At 37.8% G+C, this 26,940-nt stretch overlaps 1 protein-coding gene across 3 annotated transcripts in view; it reads right to left on the bottom strand.

The window, feature by feature from the left end:
• Nucleotides 1–3,858: 3,858 nt before the first annotated feature.
• The window catches only part of TRPC4 (transient receptor potential cation channel subfamily C member 4), a 128,998-nt gene continuing 105,916 nt past the window's right edge, over nt 3,859–26,940 (bottom strand). For 2 of the 3 annotated variants that reach the window (XM_085061015.1, XM_085061032.1), the window contains 6 exons: nt 20,238–20,551; nt 18,346–18,541; nt 16,523–16,717; nt 8,497–8,538; nt 6,695–6,784; nt 3,859–6,419 (listed from right to left, as the gene is read on the bottom strand). In XM_085061015.1, coding sequence (XP_084917141.1) covers nt 5,703–6,419; nt 6,695–6,784; nt 8,497–8,538; nt 16,523–16,717; nt 18,346–18,541; nt 20,238–20,551 — 1,554 coding nt within the window. In that variant the 3' untranslated portion in view covers nt 3,859–5,702. The remainder of the gene's footprint in view (nt 6,420–6,694; nt 6,785–8,496; nt 8,539–16,522; nt 16,718–18,345; nt 18,542–20,237; nt 20,552–26,940) is intronic. The other variant, XM_085061025.1, reaches the window with a different exon arrangement.

Below are 26,940 nucleotides of genomic sequence, written 5' to 3'. Positions count from 1 at the left end.
AGTTCTGCTTGTGTGAGGTTCTCTTAGTAATTTTCAGACTAGAAAGCACTAGTAATGGTAATTAGTAAATAGAAATCATTAGCATATTTAGAGGCTCAGCCTTTCTTGAAACTTCTGTTTTATATTTTGAATGCTTCCTCTGTCTCCACTGCAAGCACAGCTCTCATACTCATGCTCTTAAAATGCAACAGTGACTATGTTGCCATAAAGAGATTTCTTTTTTAACAAGGACATCATCAACTACATTTTTGAAGAAAAAAGTGAGAGAAAAGATACTGAAGAAGCATTGTGTGGAACTGGTACTCATTTCAATTATCAGCTATTGGAATCAGGTTTCTAGTCATAGATAACTGAATTCCCTCTTAAATGTATAAAAGAGGCAAGGGTCTCTGTCAAAGACAATTATTCTGATGTTCAGTGTTTGAAATTGAGACTTGTGTTGGCCCTTGAGTGTACCAATGTGGTTCCATGGCAGAAAGGTACCAGGCTACCTTTAGAGAACTAAAGGCCAGGATGAAAAGGCCACAGCAGTAATGAGCAACACCTACTGCTGCACAGCTCTTGGATGTAACTGTGATAGTCAACTAAAGAGAGCAGAAAGTTTAATTGAAATGAAAATAGCATAATCAGCTTAGACCACACTCAAAGAAACACAAGGTTCAAGGGGGATGAGTACAGAACAAACAGTAGTCAGAAAAAAATTATATAGTTAAAAGATAGTGGCTGCCCAAAAGTACAAATATAAACAGTTGAAATTATTCATGTGCACAAACATTTCATAGCTATATTTAGCAACAGCAAAGGATTTGATTAATTTAGGAAGGGAATTATGTGTTGGAGGGACCTGTGATAAAACTGAATTATACTGTATGACTAAGTTCTCTTACAGTTCAATATTCATGAAGGTTGAATGTTGCAACTTTTTTTTGTTGTTTTAATATTAATGGAGAAAGACCTTTGCTTCATTCTTTACACTTACAAAATTAAGGCAATTTCTCAAGTGCTAAAGCAGTGATTACTGAACTTGATTTGATGTAGTTCAAGGAGTTCAACTCCTTTTCCTTTTCAATCTAGAGGATTGAAGTTCATCCTTAACTGCAGCAATTTATTTTGGAGTATGTCCAACTACTTAGCCATAAACGTCTCAAAGGATCTCTAATCTGCTCATGCTGCAGTGAATGTAGGGCCCATAATTAAAACTTCAGCTAGTGAAAGAGTTTAAACTCAGAGCAATAAGATTTTCTCAACGGAGATTAGAATGCTTATTTTGGAAGACAGGTGTGCCCCAAGACAGCTCACTGGTGTTATGGAATGCTTGCTTGACATGGAAAACAGGAAAACTTTGTGCAGGGATTAGAACTAGGAGCTCCCCTTTCCCAGGGGTAAATACATAGTATTGCTATTGTTACACTTACATTTACTACTACTACTGCAATTACTACCACTATCATTACCAGTACTATTATTTACTATTACTATTTACCAGTACAATTATTTTTGAGAGGTTATCCTACTCACTAAAGTTGTTGGTACCTTTTAAGAGACTTTAAAATGAAGAGGGATTATGTTGTTGTCCAACTTGTACCTCTGTATTCCGAGAAGAAAACTTGATACCAAACGTTTGAACTGTATTCAAAAGTTCATTGCCTCTTCACAATATTTAAATGTGATTTGCTTCCTTTCTTTTTCATGCTGGTTCTCAGAATATGAATAAATACTCATCTGAGGTTTTGAGAGTAAATGGAGTGTTATAGCCTGCAATACACATATAGAATTTAAGATGAACATATAACAATTTCTTTGTGCCTTTTTTCTATGATTTATTCCTCTGAGGAAGCTAAACAAAAATTTTCCTCCTCAAAGATCAGTCAAAGGATGCCATTAAGGAAGACATTATCGTATCAAATATTCTGTTGAAGAATTTTGAATGCCCAAACACCAGCAATTTCACCTTTTAAATCTCCCAACAGCTATAACTATGTTGAAGATATGCATTCTTCTGGAACTAGGCACTACTTATTTACCAAAAAACCTCATATTGGGAAAGTCATAGAATTTCTCATTAAATTCTGATGTACTGAAGAGGGCTGTGTGAGGTGCTTAGCTCATACCAGTCAATGTAATGGTCTCAATCTATGAACCCAGAAAACAAGATCAAAACCAGCTGCAGAGGTGTGGTTCTCCCCTGAAGAGGCATCTACCTGGCTTGCTCTCTGGTGATTTTTACCCCATACAAATAGAGCCATGGCCTGCAGCTATCTTAGGGGATTCCATTCAGTGTGAATGCCCTGATGTTCTCACCTCTGCAGTGCTCTTGAGGGCCACTGAAGCATGCAGACTCAGAAGGAGCTTTTGTAGTTTTTTTTGAAGCTAAGAATGCAGTTTCTGCATCCCAGACCTCTGGCTGTGAATCAGTGTGAAGCCTGTGGAGAGTGCAAGCACCCACTCCCCAGTCAGCTTTGGCTCACACCTACTGAGCTGGGGAACAATGGCTTCCATGAATTCAAGCTGCCTCCTGTCCAGCTATGCCAGGGTAGCAAAGTCCTGCTGGGCTGTCTGCACTCTATTTCTCCAGGAGCTGAAGAAAATAAAAAGAGCAGTCAGGCTTTGTCCTTACAAAACTAAAAAGATATAAATTAAAGAAGTTTCCTCAACATTCTAAGGAACCTAATATTAGTATTAAGCCCTTTTGTATTTAGTCAATTTTCTTGCTCCATGAAACAGTTCACAATTTTAAGCTCTGCTTCAAAAGACTGTCCTTTATAGGGGTTCATATCCTGGTTCTTTTGTATTCCTCCTATATTGGCACTAAAGGAAGCTGCAGGAAGGAGCAGGTAGGTTTGAACTTTTATATTTCTTTTGAGGAGAAAGCATGCTCAGTTTTGCAAAGCTTAATAATGCCTCTGCTGTGGCATTACAAACCTTGCTCTGTGCATGTCTAGGTCTTTCTTGGCACAGGTGTTCTCTTAGAGGCATCCAATGAGAAAGGATTATTTTTTTGGCTGCCTACAAAGCAATAAAAGTCCACCACCATTGCAATTTTGCTTAAATTTTGGGCCCATCTGTTTTCACAGAATGAGGCGCTTGTTTAGGATTACATTTAAATGGAATGGCTTTGGGTCCTTATTGTCCTTATTGGTGACAAACTTTGATGTCTAGAAATAACATAAAAAGGAGCAAATGTTGATTTTAGGTATGCTTTATTTAATAGACCTATGTTTCAGTATTTGGATGTAAAAAAAAAATAGTAAAAAGCAGCAAAAGACTGACCACCTATTGCTATGCAGTACATCGTGTCCCTGTGATTAAGTATCCTGCCCACCTGCACTGTCTTTGCTTTTCTGTCTTGTATCCACTCTGTGACTTAGACTGACACCCAGCACAGTGGGGTCATGATGTGATGATGTGGCTGATATTTCACATTAACTGTATTGTACTGAGAACTTCATGCATGAGAAAAACAGGTTCTTATGATGCCAGAATAATATGCAGAACTCTCAGACCCGTGATAGTTGTTCTGATACTGGTGATGCTTGCAATACAAATACCCTGCTCAGGCACTTTTGTCTGGACTGGAACCACATGGCTGGAATGAACTGAAAGCTCTTTTTAGCAAACACTGTCTATTTTGAATTTGGCTAGGGTAAAGGTGGGAAGCTTAGGACCTGAAGATGTTACAAATCATGATGAAGAATGCGAAATTGAAAGCAGTGGTGGAGAAGGACTATTAACAGGGATATAGAAAACTTTGTGACAATGTGACGCATTTGCTCTATGGCATTTTTAGCAAAATGTTACAGTACAAAAAAGAACTCTCTAAAATAGTTGACCTAATACAAATGATATGAGGGTATTCCACCATTATTATTATTATTTATTTCTTTTTATACTTGTAATGATTCAGGTGCTATCCAAACAGAAAAGCTGCAGGCCCTGCCCCAAGGAGCTTACAATCTAAAGGTGGACAAGGAGAGAGACGTGAAGGAGAGAAGGTCTACAGAGCAGTCAAGAGGCCAAGATGGAAACCAACCAATCAAGTAGGATTTGAACACATTGTTACAAAGCTATACAAGCTATTTTCCAATTATGAATCATGTTTTCCATGTTGGTTTAACTTTTTCTGCCATGGCACAAACAGGTGTGGAGGAAGGAAGCTTTCAATAAATGAGATCAGAGAGAGTAGCACATGTGTAAAGCAGAGCTGGAAAACTCACCTAAGGGTACAGAGATGAGAGGGGTTTGCCTGGATTTTCAAAACACAGTTCAGTACCAGGACAGTTTAGATCCAGAATGATATGGCTTTAGGTCAGGTCCTACAGGTTTACATGTGACAGAGCCCATCTGAAATGTAAATGTACTCTATGCATCTGGAGGTTCCTAAATGCAGACTAATGTGAACTACGAAATCTATCATGGCAGGGCTAGGGAGGTTAAGAATGAAATAACCACACTTATGTGGTATATTCATGGGGAGAAAGAATGATGCTGAGAGTTCAAGGGTGGTCATTCTTAAGCCAGCTGTAAAACTACATTTTTAATAATGTAGGATGCCAGCCAACGATTAAAAAATCCCAAACTGTTTAATTTTAAAAATACTGGTTTTAACTAAGACAGTAAGTCACTCATCAGTAATGAAAAATACTATTAGGTTTTCTTTAAACATTTAGTTAATCTTTTATAAAACATCCAATCAGACTCACCCAAACTGTGAAATTGTCAAAGAAACTCTCTTAAGGCTTGCCTTTTAAAACTTCTCAAGAAATCACCATACTTATTCAAGTACTCAGGGGAACATAGTATGCTTGTTTGCTCCTGAAGTATCGTTCCTTTAGCAAATGCAGGTGTACTGTGAAGGAAAAAGCTATTAAGCAGCTGAATATTAAAGTGCATAGGTTGACCACATTAGGAAAACTAAATGGTTGAAGAAGCAGTAGTTGTGGTGATTAAGTATTCTTGGGAAGTAATCTATCATCAATTTTTAGTACGCCACAGGTATTTCTTTTCCTATAAAAAACATTTTTACAGTCTTCAAACTTGCAAACTAACAACAGTATGAGGAAAGTCATACTCCTCTTGCTGTGAGGAAAAAGCTGTAATTAAATAATCAAATAGACTGATCTTTCATAATTTACAAGTATTCATATTCCTTCAATAAATAAAAGAGGATAATTTATCTTCTGATTCTGTATAGATTTTGAAACAAGTAAGTTTCTAGCTATTTAAAAAAATGATTCTAATAGCTTGACATGAATTATGCTGACAGGAGCCACATATGATTATTATGGTGTCCAGAATCTTTTAAGAACCTGCAAAGTTAAATAAAAGCTTACAAGTCTCTTAAGCTACTTTTTATTTGCATAGAAAAATATTTATCATAGGAGTCAACTATCATATGAGAGAAATTCCATTTGTTGTAATTGAAAAAGATAGCTAAAAAGTTTCTGTGGGTTATTGCAACAGTACAAGAATACAAGATGCTTCCATTTATTAAAAAATGTAAAACAAATCGTGAAAGCTAAAGCAGGCTACAAAACAGAAGGTCCTCATATTTTCTTTCTCTTGACTACTATGTTACAAGATCATGTGCCACAGTTGAGTACTATAAAGTGTAATTCTGCATTAGCTAATATAATTCTTAAAACATCCCCCCCCAAAGCACTATGCAAAATATATATATTTGTAAATGCTTCCTCCTGTAAGCATCACAACCTTGTTATCACATAGTCACCCTGAACAATTGTTTCCTGTTTCCCATCAGAGTCAATGCTAATGTCCAATGCCTTGTCCAGCTGATCCCGTGGAGTGCCAGGTTCTGAGTTCTGTAACTGCATTTTCTCTGGTTCTGAAGCACAAATACTTCCCTCATCCTGTGAATCCAAAGACTCCCTGTTATTTTGTGACTCAGCCAACACACACTTTTTGCCAGGACTTTGGATGTTTAATTCACAGTTCATGGTCAATTCTCCCTCTTCCAGTTCATCAGTTTTCTCACATTGTTCTTCTGCCTGTTGACGAGAAACTTCTTCCGAAACGGTGTATATTTTGTTTGTACTCTGCTCCATAGAGTTTGTTTTTGATCGTCTGTGAAACAACCCAAAATTTTTTATGTCTGTTACAAAATTCACACGCTTTTGTTTCTCCTGAGTGGACTCTGACACCATCATTGCTGAGCCATTGCTTACATTATGTCTTTCAGAAGCAATATTGGCTGATCGTGGATGAATCATCGTTGTTATGTCAAAAAGGCTGAAGGGTTTCTTCTTTCCTTTCTTGTTTTCTTCACTCTCACTATTTTCTTCATTTTCTGACAGAGAGGCAGTGTCTTTGTTCATCTTTGCAGTCTGCAAATTAGACAGCTTGCTTCCTTTTAACAAACCCAGGACTTCAAAGCGAAAGCTGGAAATATCTTGTTTTAACTCCTAAAAATTAGGAAGAAAGATGAAACGTCAGAGTATGAAAGCTAATTTGACTTTTCTTTTTGAAATTAAAAAAAAAAAAAGAAAAAATGGCTTGTGCTAGGGATCAGTAACAAACTTTATTGTCTGGAAGTTGGCAAAACTGGCATCTTCATGGTTGAAGAACTTGCTCTAGGAAGCAAGTTATATGGTACCTGAACAACTGAGTGTGAGAAATATGCTTCACAGTTTTAAAATATCTTACTTAAATGCCTATAATCATAAAAATAAATGCATACCTTAAAATTTTCTTCTGTCAATCCTTCCTCAGTTTTGGCATCTCTTATCATTGCTGCAACATACCTCTTAACCAGATTTCTCATAACTTCCTAAAAATATAAAGTTTTGTGTTAGCTCTCTTGGTATCAATTACTAAACCTACACTCACAGGCTCCGCTTGGGCTTTTTCATGCTTTAGGAACATACCAAAATGTGCACAAATCTTAAATCTGTTTGCAATTTTGTTCTGGTTTTTGATGGAAACTGCTAATGTTTATTAGCCTGGGAAGGGCTGTGTTGGGTTTTACCAAAGGTAGGTCTCCTGCCAGTAATATGCAGCCTGGCAGTGAGCAGTAGCTGATGCCTCATGAGGAGAGCAAGTCTGGTGTGGTTGTATAATGTTATTTCCAGCTATTCTCTCTCAAGCCTCCCGTGCTGTGAGATGCACTGACTTCCTGAACAAAAATGGTAGTTCTAGGTTTAATTGGCTGTGACAGGTTTCCTTGTGCATTTTGAACTAATGTAAACTTTCAGTATTCAGAAATCTTCTGCCAATGAATTTGACAGTAAGATTCAATTTGGGGTTTTGTTAATTTTTAACCTGCAGTCTGGTAGTTTCCATTCTTGTCTTCAAAGAATCCTAGAAATTGTTTAGGTTGAAAGAGATGCCTGGAGGCTGTCTGAGTCATCTCAGGGCCATGTCCAGTCAAGTGCTAAATATCTCCATGGGTGAAGATGCTGCAGCCTCCCTGCACAATGTTTTCCAGTTCTTTATTACCCTCACTGTGAAGATAATTCTCCTCACCTTACAGAATTTCCCTTCCTGCAACTTGTGTCCATTGACTCCTGTTCTTCTGCTCTCTACCTTGAAGAAAAATCTGTATCCTTCTCTCTATCCAGCCACTATGTTATTTAAGACAGCAGTCATATTCCCCCTAACCTACTCCAGGCTGAAATCTCAGCTTCTTCTATGACAATCCTCTAACCACCTTGCTGTGGCTCTTTGCTGGATCCCTTCCAGTTTGTTAACATCTCTCTTGCAGCATGGGGCCAGAGCTGACACACTGCTCCAGATTCACTCTCACAAGTGAGTAATACATGTGTGGTATTCAGTTTGCAGATAAATGGCAAACAGCTGCTCTGTATTCACCTTCCCAATGCTTTTATAGATCCCTGTTGTACTTCCCACAGCTGCCTCTTCTTCAGGCTGGAAAAGTCCCAGCTTACCTAGTTATTTCCCATATGGGATTCATTAATTACCAAGCCTACAGCTCACATCTTGTTTAACTCACAACCCTTTTAACACAACAAAAATTCAAAATAAAGCTAAAAATTATTCACTGCGCAATATTAATCTAAAAAAAAAAAAAATAGAAGCTGAAGATGGAAGGATGAAAAAGAATTACTAAGAGGGGATCTAGGCAGAGAGACTATTAAGGAAGTTGTCTATGGGGGACTAAAGCTGGAGAATGTCAGTGAGTGGCACATATGATCCTGATGAATCCTGGCAGGGAGGTGGGTATTTGCTTTTTTAAAGGCAATTCATGTTACAATGGACAAAATACTGGATAGCATGTTATTGCTCTAGAAAATATCCTTTTGCTCCTAAAAGAAGACAATTATACTTCTCAAATGCTTTTGTTTGAACACCAAAAATATTAAGCTTGTTGGCTGAAGATTAAATAAGTATGGATTTTGTGTTTTTTTTCTTTTATTTTCCTCTTCTGCTTTCTCATGAATTTCTTTTTTTTTTTTTTCCCCTCATGAAGATATTCTGGAGGCATAGAAAAAGAATTCATCAAAAATAAACACAGGCTTGTACCTGGTATTGATGATGTCTCCTCAAATTGTCAGCTGCACGTCTCTGAAAAATAAAAAATAACAAAAAAAATTATTAATCCCTGTCTGGAAGTAAAATACTAACCAAAGAAAACAGCAGGTCTGGGTATTATATGATATTTAGCAAGCTGAGAGAAATAGTTCAAGATCTGTTGAAAAATGACAGTGTTGGAAAAAAGCCTATAATTTGCTTTACAGAAAGGAGAAGGCTACTACTGGGAAGACAAAGAGGATTTTCTAGATTTTCATCCAAATCCTTTTATTCCAGCATCAGCATGGATGTGGTGGGGCAGCCAGGTCATGGGTTGCAGGGCCCCAAGGTCAGTGATCTGAGATAGAAACAGAACAATGGATCATGTCACTCACTCACACAGACTGAAGCATATTTTACTGAATTGGGGAAATCTTGACTTCTTTCAGGTTAGACTTTTCTTGGAGGTACAAAACAAAAGAGCAGGAGTCAATGGCATGTGCTATAGGGAGGGAAATTCTGCACAGAAAATCATCAGCACAGTGGGTTTTGGGAAACCATGGTGTCAGCAAGATGCTTGCTATGGCTCCTAATGTCTCATTTAAGATAAAGCTAACCTCAACCTGCATTATAAAACTGTATTAATGAGAAAGTTCCTGCTTAGATCTCTGTTAAAAACACTTAGTCACACCTAGGTGTATGGAAGAAAGAAACTTATCTTTCAACACAGTTTGGTGTTGATAAGGAGGGAGGGTAAAAGGGACACTAATTCTGAAGAGGAGCAGCAAAAAGAAGTGTGGTAGGATGAAATAATAGCCCAGGTTTCAAGCAGGTGTTGCATTAGATTATACTAAGGGCTGCCCAGAAGAAGAAAGGAGAAAAAAGGCCTGAATTACTTTTTTCCTTAAATTACTTTTGTCCTCAATTGCATAATAAGTGATGTATTCCTATCCTGTACCTTAATTATCTCTGACTGGTGAAAGAAAAATTTACAGCTTTAGCTTGGGTTCTGTATCTTCTGCTGACAAGAAAATACTGTGTCTGACCACTGATTGTATTTCTACAAAACAGAAGCCTTACAGCAACTTTAAACAGGGTGAAACGACATCCAAGGGACTTGTTAAAATTACCGAGTTGCATAGTAAGGCAGGCACAGCAAGTTATTTTGTAATTTTTTTTTTACTTGAAAGAAGTGATTAACCATTTGCCTGTACTTGGAGTCAGCTTACACTTCTTGTCTGCAATTAATTTCAGGGATGCAGTGGTTTTGTGGCTGAACTTGCCAAAAAATAATAGAAAGGAGGAAAATCAGTATTTCCCAATCAGTCTGAACAGCCACTGTGAGGCAGGGCTTTGTGCATAAGAACGTTTTCTTCAGAATTTTTCCAGATCCTGTTTCTGTGTCCATGCCTTGTCCAAAGTGAAGATGGAAATTTCTTGTGTTTCAAGGTGGAGGGATGGGTGAGCCTGCCCATCACCAGGGCCAGTGCATGGAGGAGGCAGTGCATCCGTGGGAAGGCTGACACCCTCTCAACACCTGACCTTAGACTGTTTTTAGACAGAAATCTGATTTTTTTGCAGTTGACCACACGATGGAGATGTTTCATTCCTGCTGAGAGAGCACCAAGGGAGTCCGTGGCTAAACGAGCTCTCAACAACAGATCTGACTCACAGGTGAAGGGAAGAACACTTCAGGGTGTAATTGAAACACACTTCAGGTAAAGTGAATAACTCCTATAAATAAAAAAGATGCTGATTCTTGTCTTGCACAATACTTCCTGCAGCTGCTGTCTGCTCTGATTTATTTTACAGCGAAATGTGAAATAAATGCATAGGTCTAATCCTGCACCTGTAACAAGAACTAGCTCGATTATGTTCAGAAATTCCCAGAAACAGAGGCTGTGTCTTTTCAACTCAATGCAGTGCCAACAAGTGCAGTTTGGGATAACTATGTGAAAAGATTGATTTGTGTAATAATGTGTCAGAACAGTTCTACTGTACTTAACAATTGTTTTCAAACCATACCACCAAGAAGCTGAAAGAAAATTACTTTAATTGTATTTTTTCATACACAGCCACATATATACTGCACAGGGAATGACACATACATGTAGCCTGTCAAATTTTTTATTCCAAACAGTTCTCTATGTCCAGCTGAAATACTTAGATTCTGTCTCCAGTTTCTAGTCATCTTTTGATTCCTTTTAAAAGCAGAATGAATCTTTGGCAAAACACATCTGAAAATCATGCTATTCACTAGAAATCAAATGTCATTAACATTCATATTGTCCTTATTTAGTTCTCAGCTGGCCTGCTTTTCTCTGCTCTGTTATAGTCTAATTCATGGTTCAAATTTTGTTTCAAGTAACCATTGTACTATGTGCATGAAGAAGTTGAAAATTATGGCTGGCAAAGGGATGAAATTTAAATTTCACTGAAAATAGCAGCAGGGGGAGAAACAGTGTTCTGAGGACAATGTTGAATGCAATAATGACATTGAAGGGGATGCTGTTGTCACTTTCCAAAAGGGGGCACTAATATCCTTCAGGAAGCTTTAATAATAGCTCCATTTAGTAATGGCAAATATTTTGGTCTTCCTTTTTATGGCGTTCCTAGTAATTTGCACTGTTTGGAAAAAAAATCTTTGGCAGTCAAAAATTAAATAATATTGAATTACTTAAATTGAAGTTTTTTTATCAAAATTATAAGTTTTATAATGCAGGGATTCAGAGTTAATGTCTGCATTTGACCTTAAACTGCTCAGGGATAAAGGTCCAGAAAAAGGAACTGTTGTCTGAAGTCATTGGATATATTCCTCATCTTGAATAGAAGCATCCCCTTTAAAGGATTAGAACTTATCTGTGTTGCCAGAGAGGTTTCTCCATGAAATGGTCCTTGACTATACAACACTCCAGATTATTGATTTCCATGCCAGAGGGAAGATGTTATTTCTTTGCTCAACTTTCAATAACAAAAATTACAGAGAAAATACAAAATGCTTATGTTGCCTTAGAAGTTGCATAATTTTCCACCAGGTGAACAAAGACTAGGAGAACGGAAAAGGAGATTTTCTGTGACAAATGATAATAAAATCACAGAGGTTGCTCAGAAAATGGCATAAAAATCTGGATAGCTAGAAAAGAAGAAACTGTTTAGATAAACATCAGATGCAGAAAAAAAACCTACTGAAGCTATCCCTGGCAAGCATTTCAATTTTCTCTTCTGAAATACTTAAAATTATAGGTAAAACACTTTTTGGTGAATGATCAGATGCAAAGGAGAATGTAATTCGAAGAAAACTGTACAATTTGTTCCATTGGGACAAGGGTTTCTTTTCCCATATATCTTCTTTTTCTGAAATAGCAGTGGATTTCAGATGGCTACCAGGATTAGCCTTGACACGCCCATAAGCCTTGTGCAGTCAGGAAAATGTCAGCCTAATAAATAGAATTCCATTACTAATCTGGCTTTTGCAAAGGTGAGCTAACAAAATTAATGGAACTGAGATATATATATATATATATATACAATATGTGTAAAGAGCAGCACACACTTATTTCAGAGTTTTAAGTGCAGGAGATAACTATGATAACAGCCAAAGAAAATGCTGCATACCTGGGATATGTCAAAATGACAGAAAATAAAAATGGGCTTAACTCTGAATGGTAGAAGAGCTTTGTCTGATTCATGGAAGAGCTGAAGTATTAGTAAATCCCTTGTAGCATCCTGGCCTTCCTTCAGCTGAAGCTGTGGCAGAGAAGCTGCCATCAGCATGGCTGGGCTCTGTGCTGCTTTGGAGAAAAAGCCTCCCTTGAAAAACCTCCCCTTGACTTCATCACCTACTACTTCAGCTGTCCCACTACAACAGAGGACAGAAGAATCACAGAACTGACATACAAGGAGAAGAAAATTAATTGGCTGTTTTCAGAGGCACCTCACATCACTACAGACCCTGCTCTTGCCCATGATAGCTTTTTTTAAACAACAATGTAGATGACCCTCCCAAGCAATCATATCATACTTATTTTTACTGTCATTTTTCTTCTTCCTATGGGCCAGATAAATAGTTTCACTAGAATGTGTGCTGTAAACTATCCTGACCCTGAACCCTTTCTTTACACATTCCGCCTGCATATACTGAACTCTCAAGTGTACACATATATAAATTTTACAGTGGATTGTTGACATATTTGATTTGATCCTTGATTCAGTCCTAGTTCATGATTCTTAGTTTTTTGGTATTGAGGTGTTTTTTTGCAGAGATCATGCATAATCCTTGCCAGCTCCACTCTGTCTACCATCTATTTTGTATACTCCAGCACTGACTCACTCTTTGGATGCACACTCTTGCATTTTCTACTGGAAAACACCACAGAACATCACTGCTGATTAGTGCTTCCTCACAGGAAAGTTAACATTTAGAAATTTCAGAACAAAATGTTTTGAAATCTGAGTTCTGCCTTACAGACAATATGGCATCCATACATCCATATAGCAAATATTCCAAAATCAGTATATAGCATTTTTTTCCTAGTGCTTGTTGTAGGGAAGGAGGACTCAGTGAATAGGAGCACATCCCAACAAAGCTTATCTTGTAGCTCAGAGGCCAAAGTTATTATAGGGGAGATACAAGTGAGCTGGAGTCATTGGTGAACAAAAGGCAGAGAAAACTCTTCATTTACTTTTGGTTGAAAGGGCATAGAGGTTCTAAATTTAATTTGTCATGTTGCTTGTTGGGACAATTGAAGAAGTTCTAGGAAATCAAGGGTGCTGGGAATAAGTTTGTCAAAACCAGAAGGAAGTTTCCTCAGGGCAAATTATGAGATCAGTGTGGTGTGCTCATTTGTTGACTGATGATTTAACCTCTTTGGGAACATCCAGTCAACAGCATCTATCTCATGGTTTGTATCCGTCCAATGTGGAAATCAGAGCGCAGAATGCATACCCATATCTTACTCCATTTTGGAGCTTGGGTCCATAACTGGGCGTGGAAACTGCAAAATGTTCCAAATTCACATAACCTTAATGGGGCTTGTGCTATGCTGAGGAGTTAGCTGAAGAACTTTGTCGTTCTGTGAGATGCCCATATGGTGGACTGAATCTGCCTGGTCAGTCACAGCCACCCACTTTTTTCAGGCTTTTTGCTTCAGAGGGGTTTCAGCTCTAATTCCAACTAAGAATCTATTCTGTAGGGGAAACCAGAGATGGATATGGCCCTACTGTCCCACGTGCTTTGGAGGTTCCACTTTCAAATAATTTAAAAAAATAACTTTACAGAAATCAACTAAAAATTGTCCCACATCTCTCCCTCACTGATGTCCTCCACTCCCAAACAGTTCAGCAATTAGTGGTTCACATTCAAATCAGGAGGAAGCCAGGTTTAGCTCCTTCTATGCTGTTCTCCCAAGAGAACTACAGTATCTTAAAGATCTTGAATAGAAATTTCTGCTGTCATAGCATTTATACTTGGGGTAAATAATTAAATACCCCCTGGAGAACAGAAGTAAACCTGCATCTCCTCAGCCCAAGATATTTGCTTTACACGGCACCTTCTGCTTCTTCTTTCTTCAAACAGAAATTTCATCCTGAAGCTGAAAAGTTTCTCTCAACAAAGGCTTTTTTGAAACTGAAATATATTAATTTTAAAGTTTGGGATTTACAGATTTTGTTGCTTTTTTTTTAAACTTAAATTCAAAAACCAAAAGAAAATTCTATTTGGAAAAATGCTCAAGAAGCTTGGTGCATAGACTCCCTACCCTTTGACCCTTTGGTGCACCAGTTTCCCCAAATCCAAGCTGTGGGTCTCTAGAAGGTGGTATTTATGTACCCTAACAGGAAGTAGATGCAGGAAGTAGGAATGATCTTTCTGAATCCCCTTCCTCACCATGCCATTCAGCACAGGGCTGGGAGCATCCCATATCTTTCTTTATTATTCCACAGATCCAAGAATGAGTTTACTCCCAGATCTGCAGTTTGAGAACATAAGAAAAAAGAAAAAAAAAATTTCCTTATCCCAGATGGAAAGTCTGACAAGAAATGTCCAGAAAGTTTAGCTGGGATGTAAAAGGATATTCTGGATCTGTCTCAGTCAAACAGGGATATTGTGTTAATCAACCCTCTGCAATACACTGGCATCAAACCATTAATTTTAATATCATTCTCTCAGTTTACACTAGCTAATCATCCCTACCAAATGTTTAACAAATGTCTAGAAGCATTGCCTGCTCTCCCACACACACAAGTACATCACTATCTCTCTTGACTTTTTCTTTCTAACAACATCTCACAGTTTTTCCTTCTGTTGGTCTCTGCGTTTACTTTTTTCACTTCCTATATCACACAGAGATGTTTTAGCCTTAAAATTATTCATCATTCATGCTAGTCCATGTTCTTTTTTAAATTTCTATATGAATCACTGTTAGTCTTTCTTCACTTAAGCTTTTTTTCCAGTGTGTATTTTCTTGTAGCTCATTATTGGTTTGTTTCAATGTCACTCTCATGCTTATTAGCTTCTTTTTGTGGCTGTTTCTTTGCTATGTACAAATAGAACAGCTGAGTGAAACAATTGTTTTGAAACAATTGCTTTCACAATGTAGATACTGGCCACCAAATCAGTATATTGCAATAAGCCTGATTTGAAGCTTTCTACAAAGAGGACAAAATCTATTTAACAGCACAGTAACTGTGAATTAGTTTTATATGTCACTCTTCCTCTTCCATCATATATCAGTACACCCATGTGACCTTGTTCCTCCAAGTATATCTAGAGATTAAACTGCATTCCAAGATATTACTGGAGAATATGCAGGAAAAACCTATCCTTGTTACTCACTGATCAAGAAATAGGGAAGAAATAGGAAGAAAGGGTTGATATAGTGAGTTTCCATCAAAGAATTGTATCATATCCTCTGACTTCTTTGAAATGGATGGCAGTTTTTTTATAAGAATCAACAGCAAAAGTACTATATCCCTTTCTTTTTCCCCTTACCCACACTTGACTCTCATACTCTCACTCAATGCTTGGCTGAGTTCCTACAACAGACTTGAAACATTTGTATTCATCAAATCCCTATGGTATAGAGACAGTGCCATTATCTGCATCTTACCCAAAATAGTCTCCTTCATGCTGGAGCTGGCTAAATGCCATCTAGTTACTGAGATACTGACTTGCTCATGGGAAATGAAGAAAACATAACTAGAGAGAATTAGTTGTTGGGGGGTTAGAATGATGCCTGAATATTTGCACGGACAGTATAGAAAAATGTTGCTGACTGAGGTATCTCAAGCAGAGGAAGTTAGGAGGGAAAAATTCAAATATGCTTTACCCACTGCAGCTACCAGAGAAAGTAAATGGTTAAGATATTACACAGGAATCTGCTGACTCCAGGTGCAGGACTATTCTTGGTCGTCTTGTGTGTCTTTTCCCCTCATTTTTTCCTAGAAATGTCACTGCTAATCAGCACTAACATAATATTGTATGATTTCAGAACACAGTTCTGAAATAACCCTACCTGTAAATTCAAGGAAGGAAGTCCAAGTAAATGCTGTTACCTTTCAAAATGTTTTCTTTAATGGGAACAGCTTTTGGTAAAAATGCTTTTATGGTAAGCCCACTTCATTACATGTAGAGAGACAGAGACACAGAGAACATTCCATAATAAATACTTCATACATGAGTCTGTGGTATTCTCTTATACCTGAATTGTGACACTTGAGCTAGGGATTAGCAACCAACAATTCTGAGACCGGCAGACAAGTATACACATTTGATCTCTCGTATTTTTTATTGCTCTTAATCTTTCTTACACTATCTGTAGATGAAGCACAGTCATGGTTCACGCTGTCATTGTACAGGGATATGATGACACTTTCTCTTCAAATACATTGATATGAATGTAAAAAGTAAACATTCTCTGCTAGAATTATTCTCTAGCTCATATCCACATTATATGACAGTTCAGATGCTCTGTAACGTTGAGAAAAACTCATTTATATAACAAAGAGGAGGACTACTGGCAGAGTAAACCACACTACTTACCCCTATTGTTCCAAAACTTTCAGGCTTTCTTCTAATTTTTTTCTTGCAAAGGTGTCTCCACAACCATTTGATCAGATACCACAAAGACTTTGGGCTTGGTATGACGTTAAAAGGAGTGGGCAGAGTTCCTCCTTCTTCAAAGTAACTCATCCAGAGTTTTGTTCTAGCAAACTTCCATTCAATGTCTGCATGATCCTGAACACAAGAAACACAAGAGCACAGATGTTACTGTCATTAAGGAGGTGAAACAAACCTCTACAAAAACCTGAAAAAACTAAAAATAGAACAACCTTGAAATACTAATGATTTGTCTTGCTGAAATACTGCCGTCTTCTTTTGACAGAAGGTCTTTAACACAAAGCAAGGCTAAGACGCTTTACTTCAGTAAAGAAATTTGGTATATAAGGTATATATCTACTTGTAAGCACTTCTTTCACTGTTACAAGATGTTAAATTATTGAAAGTCACTCAAAAACCAGAAACGGTAATTACAAGCAGAGAAAGACTAAATTTCTGGAAGAAATGTTTTGTCCTAATAGCAGCTCATCATTATTCCACACAGATCAGTCTAGTTATGCTGCTCTGCAGTAGCTTCAACAAGTTGGTAAGGCTCATGCATTTTCTTAGAAATTACCATTCCAGAAAATTCACAGATAGGTTATCCAAAAAGTCATGAGGCTACTAAAACTGTTGAGTCAAGTGTCTTTTTTTTCCCCCTCCTACTTCAGAATTACATATTTGGAATAGGCCATGGGTGGTTTTTTTTATTTTTATTTGAATTTTTTTTTTCTTGTATAATTCTGAAAATTTTGGGAAAATGAAAGTTAAAGTCCATGGAAAGATTTCTAAATCCTAGCAGCTGAACAAGAAGTTTACATCACTAATATTAGATTTGGATAGCCAAGAACTTAAGCTACAGGTCTAGCCCAAGCCATTCAGCAACAAAAGAAGCAATTTAGAAGCTGTAGCAGGAAAAGTATACTACCTACACCCCAAGTTTTGGTGAGTGGTACTATGTTGAGATACTGTTCATTAGACTTTGCCAACTAGAGTTATACAAACACAGGTAATCAATTTTTTTTTGTGGAAATGTGTAATTCCCAGATTGGAAAAAAAAAAGCACATTTAAAATCTTAAGATTTTGAAGCTTTCTTTTACTTTCTTTCTTCATGATCATATTTGAATTATCATATGATGAATCAGTATTTATTTTCCTTAGTGTCCTTAATAGAAAGTTGAGAAATAAAAATAAGCCAATAGCTCTGGTAAGGATAAGGACAGTTTTCATTAAAGGGCAGTGTTGAATGAGAAGACATGACCTTCTGTCTGAATGGCTAATGGGTTCAAAGCTGTCCTTGGAACATGGGCATACAATTTCTGTTTAGTGTATATCCACGCCAGATAAAAATTTTTAAAAAAATAGCAGCCTTTCAAATGCTATTAAATGTAACATATTAAAAATGAAGCAGAGACAGAACAATCCTGGTCAGTCTTTTCTAAGAAGAGGTCCTGCACAGTGCAGCCTGGGCAGGGCTGTAGCCCATGTCACTTGCCAGAAGTATTAGGACACCCTTCTCAAACCATGAGTTGGCTTCATCATGGTCACCTCTTCCCCATCTGGTGGTGTGGGGAAATTTCTCTCTACCCAGTCCAGCTTGGTTCTGACCTTTTTGTCCTTCCAGAACAGTGCAAAAGAATTAGAACAAAGCAGAATATTTGTCCCGATGTCCTGTCTGTAAAATGTTTCACTGCCAGAAAAATGGGATGTAGGAACAGAGCTGGGATATATATTGTAAATGATCTAAGAACAGGGAACAACTTACAGCAATAAGTTGGTAAGAGTTATTCATCATGGCTATTAACATGTTGAGTAGAACAACCAGAGATATTACATTATAGGTACCAAACATGGTGGCCCCAACAAATTCAGTGAATTCATGCCTTGCTTTCACGTTGGTCACATAGAGATTGATGAGTCCAAATATAGACCAGAATAATGACTGCAGCGTTTCAAATAACCTGAAAAACAAAACCCAGAAGGAATAGCTGTATAATAACAACACATTTAGTTTTCAGATTGTTCGGTTTCTCCCCAAACACAAAAGTTCTTGACTTGACTGAGATGAATGACACTTATCACAACATCCCCAACATAGATGGAATATCTTTCTAGTGAAACAACGGCCTAAAGTTTCAAATCTGAGCCTCTAGATATACAATACAGAATCTATAAATATGCCTGCAAGCAAGAGGCTGATTTTGTTCAAACTTCAGAGGTATAAATATAGTTTCAGAGATCTTATGTTGGACACCTTCTTTTGAAGTATTTTGACCCTTTGCTTTAACTATTGGGAGTAGAATAAGGATTCAAAAGTAACTCAATTATTGTGTTTCACCAGGATGTTGAAACAAGTATGGTATCCTCATATTATGCAGTTCTGGTTTGTTGAGAGCCACTGAGATAAAAGAAGTTGAATAATTAGAAAGATATTTTAATCACTAGCATATGATTTTTTTCACAAAGAAGGAAGACATGAAAAAGATAAGCATGCTGTTCTCAAAAAAACTGGTGCTTTCATACCTAAAGGATACGATATTCCCTTAGAGAAGTTAGTACAACAGCTAGGAAGCTAGCAACAACTATGAAATTTAAAAAAAAAAAAATCCTCTGCAGCTAGATAGCTTGAAAATCTTTCACTTTTGTTCTGTGTTCATCTACACTATAATGTCATAAGCATGGTCCCCATTAGACTCTGCTCCTCAAAAGTTTGGAGCACATAAAACATCACAGTTTGCCATGACACCAACTTCTGATGCTAGTACCAGTCATGCCCCCTATTTCCCAGATAGATTCTGCTTCCCTCAATGCTGAGCTCTGAAAAATTTCTCTGTGCTTTCCTATTCAGATCACATAAAGTTTAGACCTGCATAGGTATTATTAATATACAGCATAAATATGCTATGCCTAAGAAAAATTACTTGATTAAGATGATATAAAGGCTGCTTTATAATTTTTATAAAATTATTTCCTCTAAGAAGGAATAAATTGGTAATAAATTTATTTTAAAAACAGCCTGGACACACAGACTTTTACAGGGAATGGACATTTATAGCAGGAGTTTGATTCAGGTTGGAAGGCAAAAGACAAGAAAAATAATTAGTGTTCTCTTGGTCATGTTTTGGTACGATATAAACCAGAATGAAGTAAAATTGATTTTTAAAGTGAAAGAAAAAGAAATACTTTATAACAGAAATGAGAATAGAAATTTGATTGTGTGAAGTAGGGTCAGTAGAAGCTTGGACTGCATGTTTTGTTTTCAGCCTATCACATTTGCAAGGATTCTTCGTTTTAGAACACCAGACTTATTTAATGCCCACATGGTAGGCATGGAAGAAATGCAGAGTGACAGCTGCCTGAATAAGCAAGGTCTGAACTGGTGACCTCATGTACATTCTAATCTCACTTATCTTCCTCTTATCTCTATATTAACATTTATCTTTTGAGATCTTGAATTGTACAGACTTCACTGTGGTATCGGTGGAACATTATTATAATGATGTAATGTCAATTTTTTTTTTGTTAGGGTAGTATTAGATGTGTTTGTCAGGACACCACTGCAATAACATAGAAAGTGGAAGTTCTTTTCTGTAAAAAGCATCTAAATGAGTAAAATATTTGGGGAGAGGGGTAGGATAGAAATGAATAGCTACTTACGTTGAAAATGCATTATTCTGCTTTTCACATCGTATTCCTTTGCAGTTGCCAGGCTCATTTGTCTCATAGTAGAAGTACAACTGGTTCAATCCATTTGCAAAAGCGAGCAGCACAAGGCAGTATATGAACAGAAACTTCAAAATGTCCAGCAACATTCTTCCTAGAGATATCTGCAGAGGTCCCAGGTGAGAATTTGCAGTGAATAATGAGATCAAGCGCAGGGAGCTAAAGATGTTTGCGATTGCAAACAGGGCCTCAGCCACCAGGGTTGGATGCCACATGTCCCAGCTCTCCCGTGGAACTAACCCACTATACTGAAAACAAGCAGAAGGCAAGAAATTACTCCTCTGTATGCATAAACAAGCATGTCAGTTTCTTTATAAGCAGCTCAATTAATTTGCAGATATGGCGATAAATTGTCACGGTAGCAAAAGCAAGTTTAAAAATTCTGACATCGCAAAATGAAGAGTTTTGAGCACCTTGTTTTTTAGAATTACAGAAATTTCCAGCTGTACAAGAAGGTAAATTATTTCTTTGGAGAACAGTGCAGGGCTGACAGTGATGGATAGAAACCCACAAGAACTCTGGCAAGTAGGAAGAAAACATTCCATCACCGAGTAAGTATATCACTTAATCACTAATACTGGACCAATGATGAAAAGATGTTTATTAATGAACCATGGCAAACTGCTTATGTGTCTCATTATCAAAGAGTCTGACCCCTGAAATTGTGACTTCTGTTCCAGCTCTACCAAAAAAAAAATTCTTGAAGATGAAAGATATTTGGATTGAGGCTTAACTACTGTGGCAGACTCATTATTATTTATTTGATCGCATTAATCTGTTTTAGAGAACATATCAGAGGAGAGAATCTATGCTAGGAAGCCCTCTAAAAAGGGGATAATATAATATAAAGCAGATTTCAAAGAGGCATTATGTTCTCTGCATGTACCTATTCTAGGTCACACAGAAGCACCTTCAGACCTGCTGGGTGTGCCCTCAGCACTTAGGAAAGAGATTCTATGTCTCACTGGGTCCACAGGAAACAACATAAACAAGATCATAACATTTCACCAGATTTGCCCTCCAAAGGTGATCACACTCAGAGTGGTTCAGGAACACCTGAGGAACATATGTAAGTCTGTGGGACCTGATGAGATGCATCCCAGGATCCTAAGTAACTAGCTGATGTAGCTTCCAAGTCACTTTCCATCATGTTTGAAAAAACCTGTCAGTCAGGTGATGTCCCTGGTGACTGGAAAGAGTGAAATATTGCTACCAGTTTTAAAAAGGGGAGAAAGGAAAACATTGGGAACAACCAACCTGTCAGCCTCCAACCTGTCAGCCTCCGCTCTGTGTCTGGGAATGCCATGGAACAGATCCTCCTAGAAGCTGTGCCAAGGCACATAGACAACAGGGAGGTGATTTGAGGCACCAGCATGGGTTCACCAAGGGAAAATCCTTCCTGACCAACCCAGAGGCCTTCTATGAGACAAGCAAATCACTGCAGGCGTCATCTGTCTGGACTTGTGTAGGTAATTGACACAGTCCCTTGCAACATCCTTCTCTCTAAATTGCAGAGAGAGATGGACTGTTCAGTGGATGAAGAACTGGCTGGATGAGTGCATCCACAGAGAGGTGACCAACAGCTTGATGTCTAAAGGAAGAGCAGTGACAACTAGCACCCCTCAGGGATCTGTTCTGGGACTGGGAGTGTTTAATATGTTCATTAATGACATAGACAGAAGGGTCAAAGGCACCCTCAGCACATATACAGATGACACCAAGCTGAGTGGTGTGGCTGACATGCCTGAAGGTCAGGATACTATCCAGAGGGACCAGGACAAGCTGAAGAAGTGGCCCCAAGGAAAACACATGGGGTTTAACAAGACCAAGAACAAGGTGCTGCACCAGGGTCAGGACAACTCCAGTACCAAGACAGTTGGGGGAATGAAGTGATTGTGAGGAGATGGAGTTGAGGAACCGGTGGATGAAAAGCTGGAAACAAGCCAGTATTGTGCGCTCATAGTCCAGAAAGCCAACCATATCCTGGGCTATATAAGAAGTGTGGCCAGCAGGCCAAGGGAGGCAGTTCTGTCCATCTACTCCACTCTGGTGAGACCCCACCTGGACTGCTGCATCCAGCTCTGGCATCCTCAGTCCAGGAGGGACATGGACTCTTGGAGTGGGCCCAGAAGTGTACAATGAAAATGGTCACAAGGCTGGAGCAGCTCTCTTCTGAGGAAAGGCTGAGAGCTGACACTGTTCAGTATGGAGAAGAGGTGACTTTGGGGAGATCTTCTTGTGGCCTTCCAGTACCTCAAGGGGCCACATAGCAAAGATGGAGACAGACTTTTTAATAGGGCCTGTAACAATAGCATTGAGCCAACAGTTTTAAACAGAAAAAGGATAGATTCAGATGAGATAAAAGGAAGAAATTTGTTACAATGGTGGTGAAACACTGGAACAGGTTGTCCAGAGAGGTGGTAGATGCTCCATTCCTGAACACATTCAAGCTCAGCCTGGATGGGGCTCTGAGCAGCCTGATCTAGTTGAAGATGTTCAACTATTGCAGAGGTGCTGGGCTAAACGACCTTTTAAAGGTCCTTTCCATCCCACACCATTCTGTGATTCTGTGATTCTGTGATCCAAGCTGTGAATGGGAAGTTTTGGACACTAATAGCTGACACAGTCCCTACCACACCAGGGTTTCTCTAACATTTGAAACTGCCCCAGTGCCTGACAGCAATCCCTGGCACAATGTCATTTACTCATATACAAGCAGCCATAGCAACTGACAGGTTTGTGGATTTGGGGATGAGAACTGAAAAACTGAATTGTCCATTAAAGAGTTAAGAATTACACAGCCTTACATTTCATTCACCTCTGATATTTGCTCTCCACAGAGAAGTGAATTAAATTTAGACCTACTAGAGTCATAGATCAGTACCCTCTTTGTTAGACTGTCCTCTCCCTAATGATTATGCTCATCTGCCTCATCCACTATTGCTCTTTAGTCCAGCTCTGATTGATTCAAGATTAGTGAAGAAAAACAGGGAGTTGAAAACAAAACTTAGTTACCAGAGACAGCAGATAGGAGATAAAACATGACAAAAAAGAGGAAGAAAAATGTTTCAGTGTTTTTTGAGAAGAGAGAGCTGAAAACTCCTCAGCATGATTTCTATAATGTCTTTCTTTAAATAATATTTTACAGCACATTACTGCAAATTCTCATCCCACTTTACAACCCTCATAGCTGAAAACTTGCACCTTTTAAATAACTAGGAAGAATTGTCTGTACAAGCAAAGAGTAGGTACTGAATAGTGCAGTAGATACTCAGATGATGGAAAAGTACACAAGGTGTGTTGGGGCGATAAAGTAAAATATAATCATGAAGCAATGTAAAGAGCATATATGAAACTGGGAAGAGATGGAGTCTTTGGTATAAAATCAAAAGCATCAAACTGCAGACATATTTGAGGTGAAGGCAAGAAGAGGCAGATTCCAGGGAAGTTACAAATGTGGGGGAGTGGGGGAAATCTGAGGAAATACCCTTCTGAGAAATGCATGGAACTACAGGACATGGAGTATGCATGGCACATGATATATAAAGAGACCAAGGATCAAGTTTAACAAATCAGGTGTGGACAGCCATATCTGCACTCTGTCACCTACTTTGACAGTCAGCAAAGAGAAATGAGAATTTCTAGAGTAGTGGGAAAGCAAATATCCCAAGCAGGTGAGCTGCTCTTAAACTTTCTCATTTTTTCCTCATTGATTGCCAGGGAAGGGGATAGACTATCTTACAGCTGTAGTCTGGCAAGATGTATCCAATGTCACATTTTCTAGAAGAAATTATGTTAAGAAGAAAGTTGAGGAGAAAAGGACTTTGTTTATGATGTCCTGGATCAAGACACAAACATCATCTTCCAAAATATTCAGAAAAGGTCAAATGACCTTCTATTTGTAAAAGGGAAATCAAAGGCACGACTGTGATATTTCAGTACAGCAGACTCTTCCTTTCTTGGGCCCAAGTGCTTCCTGCACATTTGGATACAATTCAAGAGGTGTCATGGTTGAAAGGAGAGAGTGATGGCTGTTATTTTAGTGTTAAAGAAACATAATTTAGGAAACTGGAAATACTTGGCAGAAAAAAGTGAGAAAGGTGAGGGCCTGATGGATAAGTTTGGAATTTTTCTGTAAAATATACTAAGTGGATGAAGACAGCAAATAATATAAAGAAAATAATGAGTATAAGAAATCTCTAACAAGAAACCCCTATTGATTCCACTAACTGGAGCAGAGGATGCTGAAAAAGAATCTAGAAATATTAAAGTAAAACCTGAAAGCAGCTTTCATGTGAAAAGGAAAATACAGAAGAGTAGTGAAAAGGCTAGGTATACTAAAACCAGGAACAGTGAATATATACATTGAGAAAAAAAGAATAAAAACTCTATCTTAGAGACAAACAAGCCAAGCCATGCTGAATTGAAGTCTTTGTTCTCTAACTCATGTTTGTTGAATTTGTTCTGTTCCACATAGGACAAATAAACAATTATTGTTCTCAGGAATGGAAAATGGTAAGAGAAAACATAGCAACACTGAGTTTGTTGTAAATCATGATGTTGATACTCTGCAGTCCTCTATTTGGTGACCCTGATGAATTTCTGTCCCCGCTTGAAATGCAAACACAACCTTTTGACATGTAACAAAGCCAACCATCACTTAATTTGATTAAATAACACCTATTATTGGCTCAGTGGTTGAAGGAAATTTACATGGCACATCAGTGGAAAACTGAAAAGAGCAAAAAATAAATTGAGCCGCATATAAACAGTAGAGTTTCAAGGCAAATATATGATGCTGATGTCATCCAGGGAATGCAAGCTAATTATTCTTAATCCTTACTTAAAGGAATTCAAATGCAAATCTAATATCGGAACCTTTAGTGAGAAAAAAAGGTGAGTGGTTACTTTTTTCCCATTAAAACAAAAGACATGAACTCTAGATCTCCTGGAAGCACTAACAGAGATCAAACAGACATGTAGATCAGGCTGCCTGAATGGTTAATGTCTTGGTCTAAGGTGACCCTCTTGCTTCTGGTCACAAAGAGACAAATTAAATAATATCTATTCCAGGAAAAGTACTTTAAATTCTTTCCTGAAAGGTCATATGTAAATGTGAACTCTTCCTATTTTAAAATGTATGTATCAGTCTTTCCATTAATTATGTGGAATTTCAGAGCAGCAGTAGGAAGGGGGCAGAGGGATGGCCTAGCAGAAAGCTTTAAAATGCTAATTACACTGAGGAATTGAGTCCATAATTTCTCATGGGTGGAGAGGTGTTAATCCTCCTATGTAAATGGACATTTAGTCTGTGAATCTGGTAAAAAATCAGTCAAAACTATTTTTCAATGCAAACATGTCAGAAGATGTTAGTTTCTGCAGAACTGGTATCAGAAGAGTTATATAATGTTATTTACTACTGAACAAAGTAGACCTGACACAGTGTTCATTAGGCCAGTAAATATTGAGACAAATAATGTACTTTAGCTACTTTTCAAAGCTCTTGCCCTGAACAGGAATCTGTCTCCCTACTAGATATTCATGTCAGTGGCTGAGACACATTATCAGCAATATAAAATTTATGCAATTTCTAGTAGAATTGGAAATAAAGCATCACTAGGCCCAATGCTCAGGTTTAACAAGTATTTAAGATAAAGCAAGCAGGTTCTGCGCACAAGTTGGCACTGCACTTAACTTTACACATCAGCACAAAATAAATTATATTCAAAAAGCATAAAAGGAGCAATTTTTTAACATACAATGATTTCTACCTGCAATCCTCCATCAAAAAAAGGTGTTGCTTAAAATCTGTCACTGTCCTTTCAAAAATGTGTGACAATCCACTATTTATTATGACGTTTTTATGTAGGAGAGGGCATTTTCAGTGAACATACTGGATAATTTAGGAAGACCTAACAGGTTGATACAGAGACAAAAACATAGCTCCTCGGAAATTATAAGATGTCCTTATTTTATTTGAATACTGGCAATGAAACCATTGAGTTATCTTAGAAGTTCTCTCATCCTGAAACTGCACAGTTTGGTGTATTTTGCACTTCCCCATCAGCTACTCTAGATAATATTGTTCTACTTAACTACGACATTAGTCAGAGAGCCTTAAATGTGATAAACACCATATTTTACTCTGGGAATATCTATCACACAGGAGAGTAGCATGGGACACTCATAGTTTTATTCAAGGGTTAAAATGTTTTCTTAGGTGGCTTGAACTGATCCATAGAATGTGGAATAAATCTAAGAACTGGTCTTATATATTTTGTTAAATAAATACAGAATAGCTGTAACTTGGAAAAATCTATCTTGCAATGCTTAGGAAAAGAAAATTAAAGCTTTACATCAAAATGTACTGGGTACATTAAGCATCCTCTCAATCTCATCTGGCAGAGTGTTAAGGAACTCTATTGTAGGCATTTGAAGGAAATGTGGCTGGGTATTAAATCACTCTTGTGTTCCTCTGTTCATTACATCATCATGTGTTTCACAACTGAGGCTTTTCTAAGCACTGTGTTCATTATGATTGACATGTAAGAACTAATTTGGAGAGTAACAGATGCAGATTATCCCAGATACCGTCACCTTGGAATCTGATTACAGTAAGCAGAATCTGTTTGGGAGA

Source organism: Lichenostomus cassidix, chromosome 1 (genome assembly GCF_008360975.1).
Source record: "Lichenostomus cassidix isolate B80296 chromosome 1, HeHo_3.0, whole genome shotgun sequence".
In the NCBI taxonomy this organism is placed as follows: domain Eukaryota; kingdom Metazoa; phylum Chordata; class Aves; order Passeriformes; family Meliphagidae; genus Lichenostomus; species Lichenostomus cassidix.
This window is presented reverse-complemented; position numbering and strand designations above follow the sequence as displayed.